This window comes from Marmota marmota, unplaced genomic scaffold, assembly GCF_001458135.2.
Source record: "Marmota marmota marmota unplaced genomic scaffold, marMar, whole genome shotgun sequence".
NCBI lineage: Eukaryota > Metazoa > Chordata > Mammalia > Rodentia > Sciuridae > Marmota > Marmota marmota.
In genome coordinates this window covers 44,453,520-44,464,238 of record NW_025999842.1, presented here as the reverse complement: position 1 = coordinate 44,464,238, position 10,719 = coordinate 44,453,520, and the positions used below count along the sequence as shown (strand labels likewise).

At 34.6% G+C, this 10,719-nt stretch overlaps 1 protein-coding gene across 1 annotated transcript in view; it reads right to left on the bottom strand.

The window, feature by feature from the left end:
• Window positions 1-1,504: 1,504 nt before the first annotated feature.
• The window catches only part of Rspo3 (R-spondin 3), a 79,431-nt gene continuing 70,216 nt past the window's right edge, over window positions 1,505-10,719 (bottom strand). The window contains exon 5 of the mRNA XM_015500996.2: window positions 1,505-2,736. Coding sequence (XP_015356482.1) covers window positions 2,543-2,736 — 194 coding nt within the window. The 3' untranslated portion in view covers window positions 1,505-2,542. The remainder of the gene's footprint in view (window positions 2,737-10,719) is intronic.

Below are 10,719 nucleotides of genomic sequence, written 5' to 3'. Positions count from 1 at the left end.
AAATCTTCTGGTGGTAGAACAGAGGCCACCCTCTGGTTACAAAGCAGAATTTGATAACCAGGTCAGGGGCCTGGATCAGACACTCATAAATTTATGTTGCTGATTTCTCTCATTTCTCATTGTATCAATAATTTACCCAATACGTGTTCTCATAAAAAATGTGATTTGTATGGGAACTTTATCGGAAAGCTGCTAATGAGTTTTTACTGTTTTGAGGGTTTCTAATTTGAATATCATATGATTCCATGTGCCTAAGGATCTATTAGGGTAGATTGAGAATTATAGCTAAAATTAACGTTGTCTTTGTCTTCACCCAGTGTATGTAGATCAATGTTAGTTTTCATTCCTTTTTCCTTGGTATTTTTACTTAAGTTTTGTATGAAGAATTTAGATCTCTCATGGTCTGGAGGACCATATGGGAAGTCATGTTAGTCCTTTGCCACCATTATTATATCCTGATCTGCCCCTTCCCCAGGATTGCATATGCAGATAAAGACCTTCCCAATAAGTGCATGTTGAAAGAATAAGGACAACGAGAAACACAGAAAGAGATGCAAAAGCAATCTGGCTGCTTATTCTCAAGCACAAAGATGGTGCTTGATACCATCCAAAAGTTTTAAAACATGGAGACAAAGCTTCAACCTAACATAATTCTGCAGGATAATGTTTGTTTCCCTTGGCGACCTAAACTTTAGTTGAAGATAATATTAGAATTACTTTTTACATTGGAAACAGTAGTTCAAAGTAGTTGAAATAATTATGTTGTGTGGACAAAGAAAGAAGGACCAGAGTAAGAAGCAGGAGTACATCATTTTCAAGTTTTATATCTTAGAATCAGAAAACCAATTAAGCCCAGCAGTCCACATGAGCAGTGCAGTTGATGGAGAACAGAGCCCAGAGTTAGAGAGACAGAAGCAGATTCACTGCAATTCTTCAGAAAGTAGACATCTTTGAGAGAGCTAGGAAGCATGGTGGACAGAGCAGCTGTATGTCCTTCCATTATAGCTGGAAGCCTAAGGGTCATGAGATTCTGCGGTGCATACCCTCAGAGGCCTCCTCCTGGACTGGCCTGGCTGGTCCTCTGTGAAACACTGGTGAAGCCTTCAGCTAGGGTGAAATCAAGTCCCAAAAGAGATCCACAGACTGAGAAAATATGGAGAAGAAAAGGTTAAACACTGAAGATGCAGGAGAGAAACAACATGTAGGAAAAGATGCTCATTTCTAGGCAAAGAAGAGGGAGCAGTGAGACCATTTTGGTAGGCTCATGTGGCCAAAACTAATTGTGTTGGTTTATTAAGAAAGAAAAATTGAATAAGTATCTCCTAATACTCTGTCAGTAAGTCTCCACTGGCTCAGATAAAGATGGATGCAAAGAGAAAACATTGAGAAACATTATATGTTATGGATTACGCAGGTCACAGTTTCTCTGATTTGGCAGAATTCTCAAGTCTCTACGAGTAACAACGACTCAATAAAACCAACGATAAAACAAAGTGAACTAAACTTTAAAAACTATGAACAAATATATTTATTGTGGTGGCTTTCTCCCCTACTAGATACACCTTGTTAGAAAGTAGTATCCCTTTTAGTTCCAGGTGGACCATTAAGCAGGTAATAAAATCATTTTTTCCCTCATTGAGAGAGAAAGAAAACACATGACTTTGCAAACGTGTCATATTCTCCTTGCTCTATTTTTTTTTTCTATGACATCAGAGTTTTCTTCTAATAAGTATGATTTTGTTTTTGGAAGAAAGTTACAGGCACATGTTTACAGACTTATATAATCCAAGGGGTAGCAGAGGCTAAACCACACAGTGCTGACACAGATTGGAGACCTGTTCCAGGAGATCACAACCCTTCACAGTTCGGGAGAGCAAAAAAGTAATCTCCAGTTCTATATTTCTTCCACATTTTGCCTTCCTCCAATCCCATACAGTATATTTATCTCTGGTATGCACTCTCATGTTTCTTGCAGAAGTACAGGATGCGGACAATAGAAGTAATCTTAAAACAGTTGTTTCTGTGATGATAGATCCTATGATTCCAAATGCCAGGCCCTAATACTGAGTGAGCATTCTCTAGATTTCCTGAACAAAAAACCCACATTGTCTTAGAACATTGTTTTTCTCCCCCTGATCTTTTCTTTGTTTTCAAGGGATATGGCATCTTTGAATTTTCAGAATTATCTTCTGCTTCTTAAAACAATAGTTCCAAAAATATTTTTATAGGGAAAAGAGGCTTCTTCTCCAGATATCATCATTACATTAATGATAACTTATTGATAATAATGGACAAAATTTTCTTGTTTTAAAAATGCTTAGAAACACGTAAGATAACCATTCATAAGTATCCCTTCTTTGAACTTTTGGCTCTTTGTTGTTAACTATGCTCATATGAAGAATATAGCAACTATTTTCAATGTTGTTTAGACAGAGCAATAACAGATATGTAGTCCATTGTTGTTCTAATGGCTAGAACACCTGTCCTGGGCATCTGGCTGAGATAGCAGCATCATGAGTCTACAATAATCTCATGGGACCATCTAGTGTACAGTGCTGACTGATACCGATTTCTGTGTCTTTTCTTGAACTTTTCGCTTCTTCTGCTGCGGTTTGTCTTTGTTTTCTCGTTGTTCTGGGGTTTCTCTACTGGATTCTAGACCTTTGTTGTCAGGGAGAGCTTCCTTACTTTCTTCTTTATTAAGTTTTTTCCTTTTCCTCTCTCTTCCTTTTTTCCCTGAAATGAAAGGACACTCCTTTAAAAATTATGTTCAATTATGTTCCACTAGGTTATTCTAAGTTTTAAAAAAAATGTCTCATGTTTCACTTGAGCGTGGCATATCATACCCATTGGTAGCAAATATCTATTCTTTACATCCTTCATTCAAATACTTTTTTAAGTCCTTGCAATATTCCCAACAATGTAAACATGAAATGCATATACAATATAATGACACAACTAGTTTGAACGCTACAGAATTCTATTCCTATAGTTTTAAGGTTTATTTAACAGATTACTAATGTATAGTTAATAGAAAATTTCAAATATATTTCTTACCATACTAAAATATTTACTAATATAAATATTTTATCTACCTCCTCTTTAAGGTATCATTTTGTATTCAGAATTTTTCAAGTAACATTTACATATTTGCAATCTGTCAAGCTATTTGCAAGCCCTCCAGGAAGAGAATTGATTATCATAACAAATATGGAAATAATTCGTGATGAGTACAGAATAAATTATACTTTTTATTAACACAAATATCTGTATTTTGAAATCAATTTATATTTCAATTTCTCTATGTGTTAGGGTGCTATAGATAACTTTTCAATAATCCTGTGGTATAGGCTAAAAGGGCAGGGATTTTTTATTTCTATTGACCAAATAAGTAGGTATTTATTGGATATATACTGGATTCCATGGAGACTCTGGACGTTGAACTGGATTTGAAGCATAGATTTATTTATTCAGATTCAGATTGTGAGGTATTTTTCACAAGAGGAACAAACAATCCTTTTTCATGTGGGAAGGCATATTGTAGCCAACGTGGCACCAGGGTGAAGAACTGAATTTTATTCCACTGACATTATAAAACCTCTGAGAATTTTACAGACAGCAATTTAATCAAATTATATAAGCCTGACACCAAATTAGATGAATTGTTTTCATTTCTTTCTAAAAAGTGAGTTAACTAAAGTTCTATTATGCAAACATTTTATATGTTTAATCAACAGTGGAATGGTTTTAGTAACATTCACTAACACATATATACCAAGGAGAAATTACTTATATTCAATTCAGTCTCATAGTAAATGAAAACTAGGAACCAAGTATCCCTCAATGTGCAACAAATTCTGAATGTGTAGCCTTGTACACTGGGACATGTAAAATTTAAAATCAGTCTGTCTACAATAAGTAACTCTGGACTAGTTATTTTGGAAAAAATATTTGCATGAGAGAACCAAAGAATTTTCATGTTCTGAAACAGACTGCAAATATTGAATTCAGTGGTTTGGCCCTTCTTTTTCTGAGCTCTGGTTACCAAGTCCTAGGGAGCAGTATTATTAATATTGCATACATATCCTAGGCCAATAGTCTCCTTGGATTAATGATTTTATGCCATAACTAGCTTTGTCAGGAGATTATATTTACAAAACCTTCCAATTACTTTTATGAAAACTTTTCTTGTTGGGCTCAACATAACACATCTCTACATTTTGAACTCCAGAATAGTTAATAAAAATGAGAATTCAGATAGAGGTAAAGCAAAAATAATATTATTCGAGGTATACAGAGATCAACAAAAATACTAGAGGCAATTATCACTTCTAAATGGAACAACTTATCCACAAATTTGCCATTTCTATTATTCTTTTCACTGTAAAGAATATTGCTATGTTGCTGAGATTTTTATCTATCAACAGAATCCAGAGCCTCTTTTTCATGCTAGATTTAATGACTACATATTTGACTTGAACATGGTCTTGAACTAAACAGAGAAAATTGGAGACTAAATTTAAAGTAAAATTACTTCCTGAATATGCAGCATAATTTAAACTTTATAAAGCTACACAAACTGAAAAAGAGAAATGCTAGTTTTCATAGGAGGTACTTGGTTTTCAGAAGGAGATGCGGCAAAGGTTGGATTACATAATATTTCCATTTTGAAGCATATTTTGGAGGTGTTCATGTTCAGCTCTGAAAAAACTGTGAATGAAAATCATTCCAAAGTTTCATAAAAATTACTGACCCTAAACAAAATGTTATTTTTATGGAAATTATCCAGAAGTTCAGTGTTTGACATTGTTCTCTTGATGATGATCCAACATCTTACAGCTGTGATCCCAACCATAGTGTTTTAGAAACTTAAGAAATATATTGTTTCTTTCTTGGTTTCAGATTGATTTATATGTTTTTTTAGCCACTCTTGACAATATGCTCAACTTGCAGAGCATTTCTGTTTATTAGCAAGCTGATATGATTATTTCTTAAGACAGGCAGAAACATTTTTGGAAGTATCTTGAAACTCACTATTATAGCTTTATTACCCAAGGAAAAATTATTTAGTCTGGGCAGTGAGTGAAAGGGGAGGATCTGGTGAAGTAACGGGAAACTAACACATTGTACACTTTTGCTGCCCAAGAGAGGGTGATTGTGCAATAGAAAAATGGGATTACTATTATTTTTTTTACAGACCATGTGTTAGTGGTTGGAAATGCTAACTACCCCTCTGCATAAATAATATATTTTCCTTCTATCCAAGAAATAAAATAGAAATGCAAAAGAGTGACTGTAGTCCATTAAAAATCATGTGCGATTTAGGGTGATTTTGTAAGGTTTTCATTAAAGGAGACTTCTTTTTCTATTTTTGTGACTTGATGACTTTTCATTGATGTGGTTAATAGTTATTCTATGACTTAAAAAAAACATTTCTGCAAATTAAGCCTTCCAGTAATAAAAAATCCACCATGTATGTGTTTTGAAACTATGTGTGTAGTGTGCACAGACACATGTGTGCCTGAACTGGATTGTGCAGTTATACAATGCATAACAGAATGTTCATCTCTCCTTGGTGTTCTAGTCATGAGGGTGACAAGGACTCTGTCCTCATGAATAGATTACTACTGTTATGGGACTGGGTTTTTTAGGAATGAGTTTCTGATAAATGAGTTTCACCAATTTCCTCTTACACATGCTCTTTTGTCTTTCCATCATGTTGTGATGTAGTTTCCTAGTTCCCAAAAGAAGATCTTCATCAGATGCTGGTGCCATACTCTTGGATTTCTCCACCTCCAGAACCATGAATCAAGTAATCTTCTATTCTTTATAACTTACCCAGTCTATGATATTTCTGTTATAGCATCAGCAAATGGACTAAGACAGTCCTTGTAGGGAAACACTATGATATAAGATTTAAGAACACTGTCTTTAGAGTCAGAAAAACACTGTGTTCAAATTCTAAGTCTGCCACCAATAGTTGGGTGACCTTTGGCAAGTTTCTGATATTTCTCAGGATGAACTGATATTTCAACTATGAATAATCATTATTACCTGCTAAACTTTGTAAGAATTAAATGAGGTGTTTGTAGAACGGTTGATTAATATGTGCCTGAACTACTAATCATCAGACAAATGAAAGCTGAAATTATTAACTCATTATATAAACATGAATTTAGCCCCTACTTCATGCCAAAAATATGCTAAAACCTGGAGATACAAATGAGATATGGAGATCAACACATTAGTCACACACCAATGCCAAAATAGAGACAGGCAAAATATCTATTTGGAACACAAGGTGGAGGGAGAGCATTAAACTCTTCCAACAGAGACTGAAAAGGGTGAGATGATATTCCAGTTGAGCTTTAAAAACATGTCATGAGTTTTCAGACTAATAAAGTAGAAGGGCAATCCAGGCAGTGAACAATATAACAGCATGAAGGCATGCAAGGACAGTGTATTCTGGAGCACTGGAAGTAGACTTCCTCCATTTGATCAGAGTCTATATATAGGATATTACTGAGAGGCCTGGAAAGATATACAGGGCTCAATTGCCAAGTTGGGAATTTTTCCTGAGAACCAATGGCACTGGAGAAGGGCAAATATCAGAATCTGGGAGCAGGACAGAATTTTGGTGGTTCTGTGACTGGTTTATAAAAGACCAATGGAATATGCTAATATGTGACTTTGTTTCCTTTACGGAAAACAGATCTAAGTTATATGAATCCATTGAGGGAACATTTTCAGGGGCTGATATTTATATTTGAGCTTTAACTTTTGAAAGAGCAGCTAAAATCTCTGTGCAGACAATGACGCCATTATTATTTATGTTGCACACTACCATTACATAAGTGAATGGATAATAGACATTTTTGAGCCTTTGAAATTATTCTATTTTTAAATTTTTTTTTTAGTTGTAGTTGAACCACAATACCTTTATTTTATTTGTTTATTTTATGTGGTGCTGAGGATTGAACCCAGAGCCTCGCATATGCTAGGCAACCACTCTACCACTGAGCCACAACCCCAGCCCCTGAAATTATTGTATTAATACAAGAATATACAAGCTTTTATGTAAGCACTTTCTAAGATTTTTACAGACCAGGCTCCAAACAGATATGACTTAAAAATACAGATTCCTTGGAGATTGTGATTTGTAAATTTCAGTTTGTTCTGATTGTATTCACATTAAGAACTATATTTGTAGAACAATACTAATACCAATTTTCCTTGAATAGATACAATTAAAGTTTATTTCAAATTACATGGTTACTCATTTGAATTACTTTTCCTAGTGGATATTTTCCTAATGGATAGTAAATTTGATTTACTATCCTCACTAATTTTTAGGGAAACTTTTCTAATTAGTTACATTTGAATAGGCACCCAGTTATGATATGAAAATCCTTGCAGAATTTTTCTTTACCAATTTTCTGTTAAAATGCAAATATAAGCAGAAAAGAATAAACATATAAAAATAACAAAGAGATAAGAAAATGATCCTGAATTATTTTTCCCAAGATATATTTAAATTCCAAGTGAAAATACAAACCTTAGAAAATTTTCAATATCCTTTTAAACATACCATGGTTACTAATAAAAGGGATGCCTTCCATAGAATGAGAAATCTAATTCATTTATCAAGAATTACTTAAATTATGAATGTGAATTAGTGATGTTTAGAAATGATCTGTCCAGTTTTTTAAAGGGCTTCTTTGTGAAGTTCCTACAAAGTGTCACTAAGGGGAGCCGTTGAGCTTTAAGCGGTTACACTTCCCAAGACAAACTAGGTTATGATTTTTTCCCCAAAGCTAAAAATGTATCCCACATTCTAGACTGAGACTGAATGATTCTATGACTCCAACCATTCAAATAAATATCCAATTTAAAAGAAAAATTTTCTTTCTGTCCTTTACTTGTAAAATGAAATTCAATTGGAAATCCATGGCTTTCAGCCTTCCAAAAAGCACAAATGGTGGGGAAAGGGGTTCATCTGATGACTTTTAAATATGGAGCTGGCCTTGGTTTTTATATAGACAGGATAAAAATTTGAACAGTCGTTCTTTTTAATTAATATATCATTGTAGAAAAGTTGCAAGAGAAGGGATTTACTACAGTATTATTTTTTAAAAAATAGCAATGATGATCTGTTATGTAGATACATATTTAAAGGTTTTTGAACTGTGGGCTATATAAACACAGGACAGCCTGACCCAGTGGTGAAAGACACAGCTGAAAGTCATCAAGGCCAAATGTCCTTCTCAGTTATATTATTACCAAGCATTTTGACTTGAGAAACATATCCAAACTTTTTGCTCTTTTTCTGTTTGCTTTTTTTTTTAATAATAGATACACCCTTTGCCATAATTCTAAGAAATGTAGTAAAAATATCAAAGATTAGATGTCTCCTTCTCCTCCTTTTTCTTTCTTTCTTTTCTTCTTTTTTTTTTTTTTAATAGGCAAACACTTCATTTCTCCCAATTGGAATTTATGGCTACCTGAATTATTTGTTCTCTTATTTTGTATGTGATTAAATTCTATTGTTTTCTATTTAACTTCTAAGATGTTTTTGATTAATTATTCGAAGAACAATAATTCTCTTGGTGTGGTAGTCCACACCTGTAATCCCAGCTACTTGGGAGGTTGAGGCATCAGGATTGCAAGTTCAAAGCCAATCTCAGCAATTTAGAGAGGCCCTGAGCAATTCAGCAAGAATCTGTCTTAAAAAAGTGTGTGTGTGTGTGTGTGTGTGGGGGGGGGGGTGCTGAGGAAGTGAATCAGTGGTTAAGTCCCCTGAGTGCAATCCTTGGTACCAGAAAAAAAACAAAGTAAATATTCAACTTATTATATACTCTCCTACAAGTTGTTAATTTAGGACATTATCTTGAACTTATTTTTTGCAAAGATAGATCTGATCATTAAAATGTTAAGATTGGAGTTGTATTTTGTCACCATTTGGGGAAAAAAGTCAATTTAAGAGATGCCATCTATTTATATCATGTTATTCTGGGAAATCAGAAATGAGAGGACACTTATTATAAGACACTGAATGTACATTTTAGAAGGAAGAGAGTTAAACCTAAGCTTCTTAGCATGGTTTTCATGATTCTTGTCCAGGGTAACCTGTCACCCACTTGCTTCCTCAACCACTCTGTTGCCATCACACTTCTCTTCCTAGGCTCCCTGCACTTCCTCTACCACAATATCAACTGATAATATCTATTTGCTACATTTAATTAGAATATAGTCTCTAGAATCCTTTGTCCTAACTCAGACTCAGTGTTTAATTCCCTGGCCACATCACCTCTTCAAGGAAGCCTTCCTTGGTCTAAGTCTTTCTAGGTTAGGTTATTACACTTCTCTTTTCTGAGCACTCAGCCCCCAATTAGGATACTGCTGCACTACTCAAGGTGAAGATGACGTTGGTAGTCTGTTTTTTAAAACAGTAAGAATAATAATCACTAAGTTTTGATGGAACACTTCTATATGCCAGACACATTTCTAAGTAAGAGTGCTATGTCTATAAGCTCTAATCTTACCCCCATTTTGCCAATGAGGAAATTGGGGCTTTTAACCATGATCCCCTTCTGCTTCTGTGGTATTTCTCAACAGAGCATATGATACTCATCCTTGTTTTATTTCACACTCAAGTTACACTGAGTAGAAAAAGTGAGGCAAGGCAATTGTCCAGATGTGGACTTTTTTTAATATTTATTTTTTAGTTGTAGATGGACACAATTTATTTATTTATTTATTTATTTATTTATTTATTTATTTATTTATTTAATGTAGTGCTGAGGATCGAACCCAGGGCCTCACATGTGCTAGGTGAGCACTCTACCACTGAGCCACAGTCCCAGCCCCAAGTGGACTAACTTTTAAACAGAGAGTTTTCTTAAATTCAGGGTTTGCAGCCAACTTATATAACCTCTTAAAATTTGAATTTCCTACGCAGCAAGTTGCTTATCAGAACCTGAGGGCATTTTGGAATAGATATTTTGTTACCTCATTTAGTTACCTCCCTCTCTTTCCTTTTATTTTTCAATGCTACAAATCTAATTATTTTTTAGTATTTTTGTTCTTCCTAATACATAGAGGTACGATATAAATTTAATTTTGAATTTATTAATACAGCAGTTTCTACTTGTCTGCAGGGAATGTGATTCGAGACTCCCAGGGGATGTCTGAAACCATGTACTGAACCCTATATAAAATCCTACAAATACCATGGTTTTCTTCTGTATACCTTACCAGGAGGAAGTTTAACTTGTAAATTAAGCACAGATTAACAATAATAGAAGAGTTATAACAATAACAAAGTTTCATGAATGTGGCCTCTGTCTCTTCTTCCAGTTGTTTCACTGTATTGTGCTAACCCTCCTTGTGATGTAAGATGATGTATCCAGAGATGGAGTGAGGTGAATGACAGTATCCTGATGCATTGTGAGACTGGTATGGGAACACAAACACTGCATACCAGGGTCCCTGAGAGGGTAGCTTAACAGACTGGCAGGCAGGTGTGGATAAAAGAAACTTAAAAAACATGAATATGTTGGGCAAAAGGATGATTCATGTCCTGAGTGTTTGGAGCAGGACACAGTGAGACTCCATCATGCTGCTTAGCATGGCCCAGAATTTGTTTACTTCTGGACTTTTTCATTTAATATATTTGGATTGTAATTGACTGTGGATAACACACCACAGGAAGTGAAACCT